General features: G+C 50.1%; 1 protein-coding gene and 1 long non-coding RNA gene across 2 annotated transcripts in view; both read left to right on the forward strand.

Moving 5' to 3' along the window:
- LOC118380836 (unconventional myosin-Va-like) overlaps window positions 1-15,000 on the forward strand; it is a 74,786-nt gene that overhangs the window by 54,180 nt on the left and 5,606 nt on the right. Inside the window, 5 exon segments of the mRNA XM_052467042.1 lie at window positions 9,484-9,573; window positions 10,213-10,363; window positions 11,839-11,892; window positions 12,005-12,084; window positions 14,396-14,493. Coding sequence (XP_052323002.1) covers window positions 9,484-9,573; window positions 10,213-10,363; window positions 11,839-11,892; window positions 12,005-12,084; window positions 14,396-14,493 — 473 coding nt within the window.
- LOC127908503 (uncharacterized) lies at window positions 862-6,894 on the forward strand. Its single transcript, XR_008067497.1, has 10 exons — window positions 862-985; window positions 1,110-1,140; window positions 1,428-1,520; window positions 1,994-2,645; window positions 3,250-3,373; window positions 4,244-4,305; window positions 4,810-5,057; window positions 5,776-5,868; window positions 6,327-6,388; window positions 6,591-6,894. It is a non-coding gene; the product is annotated as an uncharacterized LOC127908503 (long non-coding RNA).

Genomic DNA, 15,000 nt, shown 5'->3' on the forward strand with positions numbered 1-15,000 from the left:
CAGCGTTAGCATCAAGGAAGTCCCCGAGGTACAGCGTTAGCATCAAGGAAGTCCCCGAGGTACAGCGTTAGCATCAAGGAAGTCCCCGAGGTACAGCGTTAGCATCAAGGAAGTCCCCGAGGTACAGCGTTAGCATCAAGGGAGTCATCAAGGTAAAGCGTTAGCATCAAGGGAGTCATCGAGGTACAGCGTTAGCATCAAGCGAGTCCCCGAGGTACAGTGTTAGCATCAAGGGAGTCCCCGAGGTACAGCGTTAGCATCAAGGGAGTCCCCGAGGTACAGCGTTAGCATCAAGGAAGTCCCCGAGGTACAGCGTTAGCATCAAGGAAGTCCCCGAGGTACAGCGTTAGCATCAAGGAAGTCCCCGAGGTACAGCGTTAGCATCAAGGGAGTCCCCGAGGTACAGCGTAAGCATCAAGGGAGTCATCAAGGTAAAGTGTTAGCATCAAGGGAAAGCGTTAGCATCAAGGAAGTCCCCGAGGTACAGCGTTAGCATCAAGGGAGTCCCCGAGGTACAGTGTTAGCATCAAGGGAGTCATCAAGGTAAAGCGTTAGCATCAAGGGAGTCATCAAGGTAAAGCGTTAGCATCAAGGGAGTCATCAAGGTAAAGCGTTAGCATCAAGGGAGTCCCCGAGGTACAGCGTTAGCATCAAGGGAGTCCCCGAGGTACAGCGTAAGCATCAAGGGAGTCATCAAGGTAAAGCGTTAGCATCAAGGCATCAAGGGAGTCATCAAGGTAAAGCGTTAGCATCAAGGGAGTCATCGAGGTACAGCGTTAGCATCAAGCGAGTCCCCGAGGTACAGTGTTAGCATCAAGGGAGTCCCCGAGGTACAGTGTTAGCATCAAGGGAGTCCCCGAGGTACAGCGTTAGCATCAAGGGAGTCCCCGAGGTACAGCGTAAGCATCAAGGGAGTCATCAAGGTAAAGCGTTAGCATCAAGGGAGTCATCAAGGTAAAGCGTTAGCATCAAGGAAGTCCCCGAGGTAAAGCGTTAGCATCAAGGGAGTCATCAAGGTAAAGCGTTAGCATCAAGGGAGTCATCGAGGTACAGCGTTAGCATCAAGCGAGTCCCCGAGGTACAGCGTTAGCATCAAGGAAGTCCCCGAGGTAAAGCGTTAGCATCAAGGAAGTCCCCGAGGTACAGCGTTAGCATCAAGGGAGTCCCCGAGGTACAGCGTTAGCATCAAGGGAGTCATCAAAGTAAAGCGTTAGCATCAAGGCATCAAGGGAGTCATCAAGGTAAAGCGTTAGCATCAAGGGAGTCATCGAGGTACAGCGTTAGCATCAAGCGAGTCCCCGAGGTACAGTGTTAGCATCAAGGGAGTCCCCGAGGTACAGCGTTAGCATCAAGGGAGTCCCCGAGGTACAGCGTTAGCATCAAGGGAGTCATCAAGGTAAAGCGTTAGCATCAAGGGAGTCCCCGAGGTAAAGCGTTAGCATCAAGGAAGTCCCCGAGGTACAGCGTTAGCATCAAGGGAGTCCCCGAGGTACAGCGTTAGCATCAAGGGAGTCATCAAGGTAAAGCGTTAGCATCAAGGGAGTCATCAAGGTAAAACGTTAGCATCAAGGCATCAAGGGAGTCATCAAGGTAAAGCGTTAGCATCAAGGGAGTCCCCGAGGTACAGCGTTAGCATCAAGGGAGTCATCAAGGTAAAGCGTTAGCATCAAGGGAGTCATCAAGGTAAAGTGTTAGCATCAAGGGAGTCATCGAGGTACAGCGTTAGCATCAAGCGAGTCCCCGAGGTACAGTGTTAGCATCAAGGGAGTCCCCGATTTACAGCGTTAGCATCAAGGGAGTCCCCGAGGTACAGCGTTAGCATCAAGGGAGTCCCCGAGGTACAGTGTAAGCATCAAGGGAGTCATCAAGGTCAAGGCATCAAGCATCAAGGAGTCATCAAGGAGTAAAGCGTTAGCATCAAGGAAGTCCCCAGGTAAAGCGTTAGCATCAAGGAGTCCCCGAGGTACAGCGTTAGCATCAAGGAGTCATCAAGGTAAAGCGTTAGCATCAAGGCATCAAGGGAGTCATCAAGGTAAAGCGTTAGCATCAAGGGAGTCATCAAGGTAAAGCGTTAGCATCAAGGAAGTCCCCGAGGTAAAGCGTTAGCATCAAGGAAGTCCCCGAGGTACAGCGTTAGCATCAAGGGAGTCATCAAGGTAAAACGTTAGCATCAAGGCATCAAGGGAGTCATCAAGGTAAAGCGTTAGCATCAAGGGAGTCCCCGAGGTACAGCGTTAGCATCAAGGGAGTCATCAAGGTAAAGCGTTAGCATCAAGGCATCAAGGGAGTCATCAAGGTAAAGCGTTAGCATCAAGGGAGTCATCGAGGTACAGCGTTAGCATCAAGCGAGTCCCCGAGGTACAGTGTTAGCATCAAGGGAGTCCCCGATTTACAGCGTTAGCATCAAGGGAGTCCCCGAGGTACAGCGTTAGCATCAAGGGAGTCCCCGAGGTACAGTGTAAGCATCAAGGGAGTCATCAAGGTAAAGCGTTAGCATCAAGGGAGTCATCAAGGTAAAGCGTTAGCATCAAGGAAGTCCCCAGGGTAAAGCGTTAGCATCAAGGGAGTCCCCGAGGTACAGCGTTAGCATCAAGGGAGTCATCAAGGTAAAGCGTTAGCATCAAGGCATCAAGGGAGTCATCAAGGTAAAGCGTTAGCATCAAGGGAGTCCCGAGGTACAGCGTTAGCATCAAGGAAGTCCCCGAGGTAAAGCGTTAGCATCAAGGAAGTCCCCGAGGTACAGCGTTAGCATCAAGGGAGTCCCCGAGGTACAGCGTTAGCATCAAGGGAGTCCCCGAGGTACAGCGTTAGCATCAAGGGAGTCATCAAGGTAAAGCGTTAGCATCAAGGGAGTCATCAAGGTAAAGCGTTAGCATCAAGGGAGTCCCCGAGGTACAGCGTTAGCATCAAGGGAGTCCCCGAGGTACAGCGTTAGCATCAAGGGAGTCCCCGAGGTACAGCGTAAGCATCAAGGGAGTCATCAAGGTAAAGCGTTAGCATCAAGGCATCAAGGGAGTCATCAAGGTACAGCGTTAGCATCAAGCGAGTCCCCGAGGTACAGCGTTAGCATCAAGGGAGTCCCCGAGGTACAGCGTTAGCATCAAGGGAGTCCCCGAGGTACAGCGTTAGCATCAAGGGAGTCATCAAGGTAAAGCGTTAGCATCAAGGGAGTCCCCGAGGTACAGCGTTAGCATCAAGGGAGTCATCAAAGTAAAGAGTTAGCATCAAGGCATCAAGGGAGTCATCAAGGTAAAGCGTTAGCATCAAGGGAGTCATCGAGGTACAGCGTTAGCATCAAGCGAGTCCCCGAGGTACAGTGTTAGCATCAAGGGAGTCCCCGAGGTACAGCGTTAGCATCAAGGGAGTCCCCGAGGTACAGCGTTAGCATCAAGGGAGTCCCCGAGGTACAGCGTTAGCATCAAGGGAGTCATCAAGGTACAGCGTTAGCATCAAGGGAGTCATCATCAAGGTAAAGCGTTAGCATCAAGGGAGTCCCCGAGGTACAGCGTTAGCATCAAGGGAGTCCCCGAGGTACAGCGTTAGCATCAAGGGAGTCCCCGAGGTACAGCGTAAGCATCAAGGGAGTCATCAAGGTAAAGCGTTAGCATCAAGGGAGTCATCAAGGTAAAGCGTTAGCATCAAGGAAGTCCCCGAGGTACAGCGTTAGCATCAAGGAAGTCCCCGAGGTACAGCGTTAGCATCAAGGGAGTCCCCGAGGTACAGCGTAAGCATCAAGGGAGTCATCAAGGTAAAGCGTTAGCATCAAGGGAGTCATCAAGGTAAAGCGTTAGCATCAAGGGAGTCCCCGAGGTACAGCGTTAGCATCAAGGGAGTCCCCGAGGTACAGCGTTAGCATCAAGGGAGTCCCCGAGGTACAGCGTTAGCATCAAGGGAGTCCCCGAGGTACAGCGTTAGCATCAAGGGAGTCCCCGAGGTACAGCGTTAGCATCAAGGGAGTCATCAAGGTAAAGCGTTAGCATCAAGGAAGTCCCAGAGGTACAGCGTAAGCATCAAGGGAGTCATCAAGGTAAAGCGTTAGCATCAAGGGAGTCATCAAGGTAAAGCGTTAGCATCAAGGAAGTCCCGAGGTAAAGCGTTAGCATCAAGGAAGTCCCCGAGGTACAGCGTTAGCATCAAGGGAGTCCCCGAGGTACAGCGTTAGCATCAAGGGAGTCATCAAGGTAAAGCGTTAGCATCAAGGGAGTCATCAAGGTAAAGCGTTAGCATCAAGGGAGTCCCCGAGGTACAGCGTTAGCATCAAGGGAGTCCCCGAGGTACAGCGTTAGCATCAAGGAAGTCCCCGAGGTACAGCGTTAGCATCAAGGAAGTCCCCGAGGTACAGCGTTAGCATCAAGGGAGTCATCAAGGTAAAGCGTTAGCATCAAGGGAGTCATCAAGGTAAAGCGTTAGCATCAAGGCATCAAGGGAGTCATCAAGGTAAAGCGTTAGCATCAAGGGAGTCATCGAGGTACAGCGTTAGCATCAAGCGAGTCCCCGAGGTACAGCGTTAGCATCAAGCGAGTCCCCGAGGTACAGCGTTAGCATCAAGCGAGTCCCCGAGGTACAGCGTTAGCATCAAGGGAGTCCCCGAGGTACAGCGTTAGCATCAAGGGAGTCCCCGAGGTACAGCGTTAGCATCAAGGGAGTCTCCGAGGTACAGCGTAAGCATCAAGGGAGTCATCAAGGTAAAGCGTTAGCATCAAGGGAGTCATCAAGGTAAAGCGTTAGCATCAAGGGAGTCCCCGAGGTACAGCGTTAGCATCAAGGGAGTCCCCGAGGTACAGCGTTAGCATCAAGGGAGTCCCCGAGGTACAGCGTTAGCATCAAGGGAGTCCCCGAGGTACAGCGTAAGCATCAAGGGAGTCATCAAGGTAAAGCGTTAGCATCAAGGGAGTCATCAAGGTAAAGCGTTAGCATCAAGGAAGTCCCCGAGGTAAAGCGTTAGCATCAAGGAAGTCCCCGAGGTACAGCGTTAGCATCAAGGGAGTCCCCGAGGTACAGCGTTAGCATCAAGGGAGTCATCAAGGTAAAGCGTTAGCATCAAGGGAGTCATCAAGGTAAAGCGTTAGCATCAAGGGAGTCATCGAGGTACAGCGTTAGCATCAAGGGAGTCCCCGAGGTACAGCGTTAGCATCAAGGGAGTCCCCGAGGTACAGCGTTAGCATCAAGGGAGTCCCCCGAGGTACAGCGTTAGCATCAAGGAGTCCCCGAGGTACAGCGTAAGCATCAAGGAGTCATCAAGGTAAGCGTAGCATCAAGGGAGTCATCAAGGTAAAGCGTTAGCATCAAGGAAGTCCCCGAGGTACAGCGTTAGCATCAAGGAAGTCCCCGAGGTACAGCGTTAGCATCAAGGGAGTCCCCGAGGTACAGCGTAAGCATCAAGGGAGTCATCAAGGTAAAGCGTTAGCATCAAGGGAGTCATCAAGGTAAAGCGTTAGCATCAAGGGAGTCCCTGAGGTACAGCGTTAGCATCAAGGGAGTCCCCGAGGTACAGCGTTAGCATCAAGGGAGTCCCCGAGGTACAGCGTTAGCATCAAGGGAGTCATCAAAGTAAAGCGTTAGCATCAAGGCATCAAGGGAGTCATCAAGGTACAGCATTAGCATCAAGCGAGTCCCTGAGGTACAGTGTTAGCATCAAGGGAGTCATCGAGGTACAGCATTAGCATCAAGCGAGTCCCCGAGGTACAGCGTTAGCATCAAGGGAGTCCCCGAGGTACAGTGTTAGCATCAAGGGAGTCCCCGAGGTACAGCGTTAGCATCAAGGGAGTCATCAAGGTAAAGCGTTAGCATCAAGGGAGTCATCAAGGTAAAGCGTTAGCATCAAGGGAGTCCCCGAGGTACAGCGTTAGCATCAAGGGAGTCCCCGAGGTACAGCGTTAGCATCAAGGGAGTCCCCGAGGTACAGCGTTAGCATCAAGGGAGTCATCAAGGTAAAGCATCAAGGGAGTCATCAAGGTAAAGCGTTAGCATCAAGGGAGTCCCCGAGGTACAGCGTTAGCATCAAGGGAGTCCCCGAGGTACAGCGTTAGCATCAAGGGAGTCCCCGAGGTACAGCGTTAGCATCAAGGGAGTCCCCGAGGTACAGCGTTAGCATCAAGGGAGTCCCCGAGGTACAGCGTTAGCATCAAGGAAGTCCCCGAGGTAAAGCGTTAGCATCAAGGAAGTCCCCGAGGTACAGCGTTAGCATCAAGGGAGTCATCAAGGTAAAGCGTTAGCATCAAGGGAGTCATCAAGGTAAAGCGTTAGCATCAAGGGAGTCCCCGAGGTACAGCGTTAGCATCAAGGGAGTCCCCGAGGTACAGCGTTAGCATCAAGGAGTCCCCGAGGTACAGCGTTAGCATCAAGGAAGTCCCCGAGGTACAGCGTTAGCATCAAGGGAGTCCCCGAGGTACAGCGTTAGCATCAAGGGAGTCATCAAGGTAAAGCGTTAGCATCAAGGCATCAAGGGAGTCATCAAGGTAAAGCGTTAGCATCAAGGGAGTCCCCGAGGTACAGCGTTAGCATCAAGGGAGTCCCCGAGGTACAGCGTTAGCATCAAGGGAGTCATCAAGGTAAAGCGTTAGCATCAAGGCATCAAGGGAGTCCCCGAGGTACAGCGTTAGCATCAAGGGAGTCCCCGAGGTACAGCGTTAGCATCAAGGGAGTCATCAAGGTAAAGCGTTAGCATCAAGGCATCAAGGGAGTCATCAAGGTAAAGCGTTAGCATCAAGGGAGTCATCGAGGTACAGCGTTAGCATCAAGCGAGTCCCCGAGGTACAGCGTTAGCATCAAGCGAGTCCCCGAGGTACAGTGTTAGCATCAAGGGAGTCCCCGAGGTACAGCGTTAGCATCAAGGGAGTCCCCGAGGTACAGCGTTAGCATCAAGGGAGTCCCCGAGGTACAGCGTAAGCATCAAGGGAGTCATCAAGGTAAAGCGTTAGCATCAAGGGAGTCATCAAGGTAAAGCGTTAGCATCAAGGAGTCCCCGAGGTACAGCGTTAGCATCACAGCGTTAGCATCAAGGAAGTCATCCCGAGGTACAGCGTTAGCATCAAGGAGTCCCCGAGGTACAGCGTTAGCATCAAGGGAGTCCCCGAGGTACAGCGTTAGCATCAAGGGAGTCCCCGAGGTACAGCGTTAGCATCAAGGAGTCATCAAGGTAAAGCGTTAGCATCAAGGGAGTCATCAAGGTAAAGCGTTAGCATCAAGGAAGTCCCCGAGGTACAGCGTTAGCATCAAGGAAGTCCCCGAGGTACAGCGTTAGCATCAAGGGAGTCCCCGAGGTACAGCGTTAGCATCAAGGGAGTCATCAAGGTAAAGCGTTAGCATCAAGGGAGTCATCAAGGTACAGCGTTAGCATCAAGGGAGTCCCCGAGGTACAGCGTTAGCATCAAGGGAGTCCCCGAGGTACAGCGTTAGCATCAAGGAGTCCCCGAGGTACAGCGTTAGCATCAAGGGAGTCATCAAGGTAAAGTCAAGGGAGCAGCGTTAGCATCAAGGGAGTCATCAAGGTACAGCGTTAGCATCAAGGGAGTCCCCGAGGTACAGCGTTAGCATCAAGGGAGTCCCCGAGGTACAGCGTTAGCATCAAGGGAGTCCCCGAGGTACAGCGTTAGCATCAAGGGAGTCCCCGAGGTACAGCGTTAGCATCAAGGGAGTCATCAAGGTACAGCGTTAGCATCAAGGGAGTCATCAAGGTAAAGCGTTAGCATCAAGGGAGTCATCAAGGTAAAGCGTTAGCATCAAGGAGTCGTTAGCATCAAGGGAGAGGTACAGCGTTAGCATCAAGGGAGTCCCCGAGGTACAGCGTTAGCATCAAGGAGTCCCCGAGGTACAGCGTTAGCATCAAGGGAGTCATCAAGGTAAAGCGTTAGCATCAAGGGAGTCATCAAGGTAAAGCGTTAGCATCAAGGCATCAAGGGAGCGTTAGCATCAAGGAGGTACAGCGTTAGCATCAAGGAGTCCCGAGGTACAGCGTTAGCATCAAGGGAGTCCCCGTACAAGGTATCAGCGTTAGCATCAAGGGAGTCATCAAGGTACAGCGTTAGCATCAAGGCATCAAGGAGTCATCAAGGTAAAGCGTTAGCATCAAGGGAGTCATCAAGGTACAGCGTTAGCATCAAGGGAGTCCCAAGGTACAGCGTTAGCATCAAGGGAGTCATCAAGGTAAAGCGTTAGCATCAAGGGAGTCATCAAGGTACAGCGTTAGCATCAAGGGAGTCCCGAGCGTTAGCATCAGTCATCAAGGTACAGCGTTAGCATCAGGGAGTCCCCGAGGTACAGCGTTAGCATCAAGGAGTCATCAAGGGAGTCCCGAGGTACAGCGTTAGCATCAAGGGAGTCCAAGGTACAGCGTTAGCATCAGGGTAGCATCAAGTGGAGTAAAGCGTTAGCATCAAGGCAGCGGAGTCATCAAGTTCAAACCCCTGAGCGTTAGCATCAAGGTACAAATCTGTCGTTCTGCCCCTGAACAGCGTTAGCATCAAGGGAGTCCCTAGGCCAGCGTTGAAAATCAAGGATTTGTTCTTAACTGAGCTTAGCATCAAAATACAAGGTAAAGGTAACATTTACCTAGTCCCGGTACAGCGTTAGCATCAAAAGGTCAGTCATCAAGGTAAAGCGTTAGCATCAAGGGAGTCATCAAGGTGAGGAGTCTGTCCATGTGCGTTGAGCATCAAGGGCAGTTATTATAACCCGTTAGCATCAGGGGCACTGTCAAGGGAGTCCCGAGGTACCCAGCATAAAGGGAGTCCCCCTATCAGGTACAGCGTTAGCATCAAGGAGTCCATAAAACAGCACTGCATCAAGGGAGTCCCGAGGACAGCGTTAGCATCAAGGGAGTCCTGAACACAGCATCACATACTGAGGAGTCATCAAGGTCAAGCAGTTGACCCATAGTAAAGTAGCCAAGAGTTACTGTTAGCGTCTGCTTTTATTAGTACCCCCCACCCGTTAGCATCAAGGAGATGACTTTGAGCAAGTTCTGGCTGGCCAACACCTGTGGAGCCTGAAAGTACAAATCTGTCGTTCTGCCCCTGAACAGGCAGTTAACCCACTGTTCCTAGGCCGTCATTGAAAATAAGAATTTGTTCTTAACTGACTTGACTAGTAAAATAAAGGTAAAATTAAATTTACCTAGCGGTTATAGAGTTCGATCAGTAACCGAAAGGTCCCTGGTTCGAATACTCGAGCCGTCAAGGTGAAAATCTGTCCATGTGCCCTTGAGCAAAGCACTTATTATAACCCTAATTTGCTACAGGGGCACTGTACTGCTATGACTGACCCAGTAAAACAACGCCTATCACACGACTATGACTGACCCTGTAAAACAACACTGCACCCATCCAGTCTATGTGACAAGAAAACTTCTCATTAAATGTGAGCCTGAACATGACATCACATACTGAGGATGCCAAGTCAAGTTCAGTTGACCCATTGTAAAGTCCCGCCCCAAGAGTTACTGTTGCAATCTGCTTTTTATTGTTGTTTACCCCCCCCCACCAGAGGCGAGGAGATGACTTTGAGACGGTGTCTTTCTGGCTGGCCAACACCTGCCGGTTCCTACACTGCCTGAAGCAGTACAGTGGAGAGGAGGTAGGCTGGAGAGGAATCATCTCATGACAGTTATCGCTCGACTGATTTTTCAACTGCTTTAATCCACAGTTACCAAGCACACGCCGTTTGCTTAGCAACACAGTTACCAAGCACACGCCGTTTGCTTAGCAACACAGTTACCAAGCACACGCCGTTTGCTTAGCAACACAGTTACCAAGCACACACCGTTTGCTTAGCAACACAGTTACCAAGCACACACCGTTGCTTAGCAACACAGTTATCAAGCACACACTGTTTGCTTAGCAAGTACAGCTTCCTCCTGAGTTGGCTCCAACCCCACGCCCTCTACCTCCTGATGCGTCCTAACTACTCCGTAGCACAAAATGGAGACACTTCAAGTTGTGGAATGAGTTTCACAGATGCCCATCTTCTATATATATATATACACACACACACACACACACACACACACACACACACACACACACACACACACACACACACACACACACACACACACACACACACACACACACACACACACACACACACACAGAGAGTAGTGCTAGGTTCTGAGATTAGGATGGGACACACAAACCCCTTGTGTTGACTGTTTTTTACAACCTTATCTGTAGCTGCGGTTTGACCTCCTGTTTCTAACCATCTCCTGTCCTGTAGGCGTTTATAAAGAACAACACCCCGCGTCAGAATGAGCACTGCTTGTGTAACTTTGACCTGTCAGAGTACCGTCAGGTCCTCAGCGATCTGGCCATTCAGAACTACCAGCAGCTGGTCAGATGCATGGAGGAGGCCCTGCAGCCCATGATAGGTGAGGAGACATTTAGCAGACGCTCTTATGCAGAGCCACTTACATTCAGTCTATTCAACTAAAGTAAAGCACATAATATGATCGGAGTATGATGATCATGATATTATGCAAGTAAAACCTTCAAATTAGCAATGCTAGTGAGGGTAAGCAATGCTAGTGGGAATGAGCAATGCTAGTGGGAATGAGCAATGCTAGTGGGAATGAGCAATGCTAGTGAGAATGAGCAATGCAAGTGAGAATGAGCAATGCTAATGAGGGTGAGCAATGCTAGTGAGGTTGAGCAATGCTAGTGAGGGTGAGCAATGCCAGTGAGAATGAGCAATGCTAGTGAGAATAAGCAATGCTAATGAGGGTGAGCAATGCCAGTGACAATGAGCAATGCTAGTGAGAATGAGCAATGCTAGTGAGAATGAGCAATGCTAGTGAGGTTGAGCAATGCTAGTGGGAATGAGCAATGCTAGTGGGAATGAGCAATGCAAGTGAGAATGAGCAATGCTAGTGAGGGTGAGCAATGCTAGTGAGAGTGAGAAATGCTAGTGAGGGTGAGCAATGCTAGTGAGGGTGAGCAATGCTAGTGAGGGTGAGCAATGCTAGTGAGAGTGAGAAATGCTAGTGAGGGTGAGCAATGCTAGTGAGGGTGAGCAATGCTAGTGAGGGTGAGCAATGCTAGTGAGAGTGAGCAATGATAGTGAGAGTGAGCAATGCTAGTGAGGGGGTGAGCAATGCTAGTGAGGGGGTGAGCAATGCTAGTGAGGGTGAAGGTGAGCAGTAGTGAATGAAATAAGTGAGAAGGGTAGCAATCACACAGTCCAAATGAGAAACGACAACAAAACAATGCAAGTGACATTTTATTGTGAGCAATCCCAGTTCCGGGAGAATGAGAACTGCCAGGAGTTCTGGGGTCAAAGCTAGTGGAGTGAAGAAATGCTAGTGAGGGGAGCAATGTTTAGTGACGGTGGACAGCAATGCTTCCAGTGAGATTCAGCAATGCCGAGCTCATCAAACAGGTGTGTGTTGTGAGAAATGCTAGACAAATCTAGATGTGGTGTTCCATAGGCATGGATTGTTGAACCTCGGTTCGTTCTAGTTGATATGGGTGAGCAATGCTAGTGAGAGGCAGCAGTTCAATGTTATCTAGGGGAGGAGGAGCAATGATAGTCCCAGGGTGAGGCAATGCTAGTGAGGGGGTGAGCAATGCTAGTGAGGGGTGAGCAATGCTAGTGAGGGGATATGAGCAATGCTAGTGAGGGGGTGAGCAATGCTATTGAGGGGGTGAGCAATGCTAGTGAGGGGGTGAGCAATGCTAGTGAGGGGGTGAGCAATGCTAGTGAGGGTGAATGATAAACAAGTACAGTAGTGACACTTCTGAAATAACCATCCAGGGAAGAGTAGCACTACTCACACAGTCCAAATGAGAAACGACAACAAAACAACTTAACCAACAAGTGACATTTTATTGTCCAACAATATCCCAGTTCCGGGTATGCTGGAGCATGAGAACTTCCAGGGAGTTCTCCCAGGGAGGAGGGGTTCTAGTTGAAATCTCCCACGGGCCTCTAGTTGATATGTTAAGAGGCAGCAGTTCTAGTTTATATGTTATCTCCCAGGGGAGAGGCTGTTTACACGGTGGATAGCATCCAGGGGAGGAGGCAGCAGTTGTAGTTGGTCTCTTCCACGCTACCCTGATTCAGCATGACGTCGATCCCGAGCTCATCAAACAGGTGTGTGTGTTGAGGAGTAAACTCTTGAGACAAATCTAGATGTGGTGTTCCATAGGCATGGATTGTTGAACCTCGGTTCGTTCTAGTTGATATGTTATCTCCCAGGGGGGAGGCAGCAGTTCTAGTTGATATGTTATCTCCCAGGGGAGGAGGCAGCAGTTCTAGTTGATATGTTATCTCCCAGGGGGGAGGCAGCAGTTCTAGTTTATATGTTATCTCCCGGGGCAGGAGGCAGCAGTTCAAGTTGATATGTTATCTCCCAGGGGGGAGGCAGCAGTTCTAGTTGATATATGTTATCTAAATGTAAATGTAAATGTTGATATGTTATCTCCCAGGGGGAGGCAGCAGTTCTAGTTGTTGCATATAGTTATCTCCCAGGGGGGAGGCCGGAGTTCTAGTTGATATGTTATCTCCTGGGGGGGGGCAGCAGTTCTCGTTGATATGTTATCTCCCAGGGGGGAGGCCGGAGTTCTAATTGATAAAAGCGTCTGCTAAATGGCATATATTATTTATATTATTATATGTTATCTCCTGGGGGGAGGGGGCAGCAGTTCTAGTTGATATGTTATCTCCCAGGGGGGGAGGCAGCAGTTCTAGTTGATATGTTATCTCCCAGGGGGGGGGAGGCAGCAGTTCTAGTTGATATGTTATCTCCCAGGGGGGGGGCATCAGTTCTAGTTGATATGTTATCTCCCAGGGGAGGCAGCAGTTCTAGTTGATATGTTATCTCCCAGGCAGCAGTTCTAGTTGATATGTTATCTCCCGGGGGGGAGGCAGGAGTTCTAGTTGATATGTTATCTCCCAGGGGGGAGGCAGCAGTTCTAGTTGATATGTTATCTCCCAGGGGAGGAGGCAGCAGTTCTAGTTTATATGTTATCTCCCAGGGGGGAGGCAGCAGTTCTAGTTGATATGTTATCTCCAGGGGGAGGCAGCAGTTCTAGTTGATATGTTATCTCCCAGGGAGGAGGCAGCAGTTCTAGTTTATATGTTATCTCCTGGGGGGGCAGCAGTTCTAGTTGATATGTTATCTCCCAGGGGAGGAGGCAGCAGTTGTAGTTGATATGTTATCTCCAGGGGGGGCAGCAGTTATAGTTGATATGTTATCTCCCAGGGGGGAGGCAGCAGTTCTAGTTGATATGTTATCTCCCAGGGGGCGAGGCAGCAGTTCAAGTTGATATGTTATTTCCCAGGGGAGGAGGCAGCAGTTCTAGTTTATATGTTATCTCCCAGGGGGGAGGCAGCAGTTCCAGTTAATATGTTATCTCCCAGGGGGGGAGGCAGCAGTTCTAGTTGATATGTTATCTCCCAGGGGAGGAGGCAGCAGTTGTAGTTGATATGTTATCTCCTGGGGGGGCAGCAGTTCTAGTTGATATGTTGTCTCCTGGGGGGCGCAGCAGCAGTTCTAGTTGATATGTTATTCCCAGGGGAGCAGCAGTTCTAGTTGATAGTTTCTAGTTGATATGTTATCTCCCAGGGGAGGCAGCAGTTCTAGTTTACATGTTATCTCCCGGGGGAGGAGGCAGCAGTTCAAGTTGAAATGTTATCTCCCAGGGGGGAGGCAGCAGTTCTAGTTGATATGTTATCTCCCAGGGGGGAGGCAGCAGTTCTAGTTGATATGTTATCTCCCAGGGGGGGAGGCAGCAGTTCTAGTTGATATGTTATCTCCCAGGGGGGAGGCAGCAGTTCTAGTTGATATGTTATCTCCCAGGGGGCGAGGCAGCAGTTCTAGTTGATATGTTATCTCCCAGGGGAGGAGGCAGCAGTTCTAGTTTATATGTTATCTCCCAGGGGAGGCGGCAGTTCTAGTTGATATGTTATCTCCCAGGGGGAGGCAGCAGTTCTAGTTGATATGTTATCTCCCAGGGGAGGAGGCAGCAGTTGTAGTTGATATGTTATCTCCCAGGGGGGAGGCAGCAGTTCTAGTTTATATGTTATCTCCCAGGGGAGGAGGCAGCAGTTCTAGTTGATATGTTATCTCCCAGGGGAGGCAGCAGTTCTAGTTGATATGTTATCTCCCAGGGGAGGAGGCAGCAGTTCTAGTTGATATGTTATCTCCCAGTGGAGGAGGCAGCAGTTCTGGTTGATATGTTATCTCCTAGGGGAGGAGGCAGCAGTTCTAGTTGATATGTTATCTCCCAGGGGGGAGGCAGCAGTTCTAGTTGATATGTTATCTCCCAGGGGAGGAGGCAGCAGTTCTAGTTGATATGTTATCTCCCAGGGGAGGAGGCAGCAGTTCTAGTTGATATGTTATCTCCCAGGGGGGAGGCAGCAGTTCTAATTGATATGCTGTATGCTATATTTTATCTCCCAGGGGGTGAGGCAGCAGTTCTACATCATCTGTTCTGTCACTCTCAACAACCTGCTGCTGAGGAAGGACATGTGCTCCTGGAGTAAAGGACTGCAGATCAGGTACAGTCCTTGTTACATGTTTTCACCCAGCAATATTTCTATAGACGCTAAAAGGATATAGGCCCCAAGAATGATACCTGGGAAAACACTGTTTAAAAATAAAAAATATAATAAAAAGATTTACTTGTTAGAGGACTGACTGTTTGTTCTGATGTGATTGAGACAGATGTGATTTGAAACATTAATCTGTTTGTCACAGAGTGGCTGTCTATCCTCTGTATTGTACTGTGGTTTTTGATAACTGTAAAAAGGCCTTTTATAAATACCGTACATTGGGATTGATTGGTTTCTCTCTAGGCACAACAAGTGACAGCTGGAGGAGAGGGTCTGTCAGACTGTGGAGCTAACTGGGTGGGGGGCTGTCAGACTGGAGCTAACTGGGTGGGGGGCTGTCAGACTGTGGAGCTAACTGGGTGGGGGGGGGCTGTCAGACTGGAGCTAACTGGGTGGGGGGCTGTCAGACTGTGGAGCTAACTGGGTGGGGGGCTGTCAGACTGTGGAGCTAAC

This window comes from Oncorhynchus keta, chromosome 17, assembly GCF_023373465.1.
Source record: "Oncorhynchus keta strain PuntledgeMale-10-30-2019 chromosome 17, Oket_V2, whole genome shotgun sequence".
Classification (NCBI taxonomy): Eukaryota; Metazoa; Chordata; class Actinopteri; order Salmoniformes; family Salmonidae; genus Oncorhynchus; species Oncorhynchus keta.